At 41.3% G+C, this 878-nt stretch overlaps 1 protein-coding gene across 1 annotated transcript in view; it reads left to right on the forward strand.

Moving 5' to 3' along the window:
- LOC119582332 overlaps positions 1 to 878 on the forward strand; it is an 18,638-nt gene that overhangs the window by 12,513 nt on the left and 5,247 nt on the right. The window contains exons 12-13 of the mRNA XM_037930546.1: positions 25 to 112; positions 693 to 805. Of these exons, the coding sequence (XP_037786474.1) occupies positions 25 to 112; positions 693 to 805 (201 nt within the window). The remainder of the gene's footprint in view (positions 1 to 24; positions 113 to 692; positions 806 to 878) is intronic.

Consider the following 878-nt stretch of genomic DNA (forward strand, 5'->3'; position numbering starts at 1 on the left):
CCATGCACGCCCTTGTCTCAACAGACTGTTGGCGCGACCCTCACCCAGCCACAGCCAACATGTCTCGCACTTGGGACCAGAGCAACGAACTGAATGCTTGGGCCAACTATACGTAAGGTTAAGGGGTTCATTTGAAAGCCCTTTCTGAGCTTCTTTCGTTTTTTAGTTTTTGATTGAAAATGGAAGAAGGTTAATTTTCGTGGTTTTTATATAAGTCGTGTTTACTATTGTTGAAAGATAATGGGGTTGAAACCATATAATTTGTAGCATGCCTCACAATTACGTTATGAATATGAGTATAAGGATACGTGATTTATATATACACATTACTTAAATTATATATATTTCGAGATTTCAAGCTTGGCAACCTTAACCATTAAGCTACCTTGTATCGAACTACGCAATGTCATATTTTGCAATTAGCGATTATATTATCCCCACTGTCCGTCAAATAACGTCACAGAAAATGACGCGCTAATATGTACCAACCCCGTCGTTGGTGAAAAGTTTTGAATGAACTGTTTTACCCAAAACATTCGATCATGTGTAATTCCTGATGTTGTTGATGGTGTGGACAAAAGTAAGTGCCAAGTGAAAAGAAGAATTTCGAGTACTTCATTCAAATATCTACACGTATTTTGTTTGTTTATAGAATAGTTATTGCAAAGCCTTCCCATAGATAGTATTTCCAGATGCCAAGAAGGATTCCACGTCAGCGCCAACGCGAATCGAGTGACGCAACACCTGCCGTGTCGAGGCCAGCTCGGTGCGTGGGGACTCGCTCCTTGGGACTGCGCTCCTGACGGTGAGGAAAGGCAACTAGTAGTAACGTTGGATGGAAAACTTTCTGGGAATACTTGGATGTAACAGCAGGAGCT

Source organism: Penaeus monodon, chromosome 15 (assembly GCF_015228065.2).
Source record: "Penaeus monodon isolate SGIC_2016 chromosome 15, NSTDA_Pmon_1, whole genome shotgun sequence".
Taxonomy (NCBI): Eukaryota; Metazoa; Arthropoda; class Malacostraca; order Decapoda; family Penaeidae; genus Penaeus; species Penaeus monodon.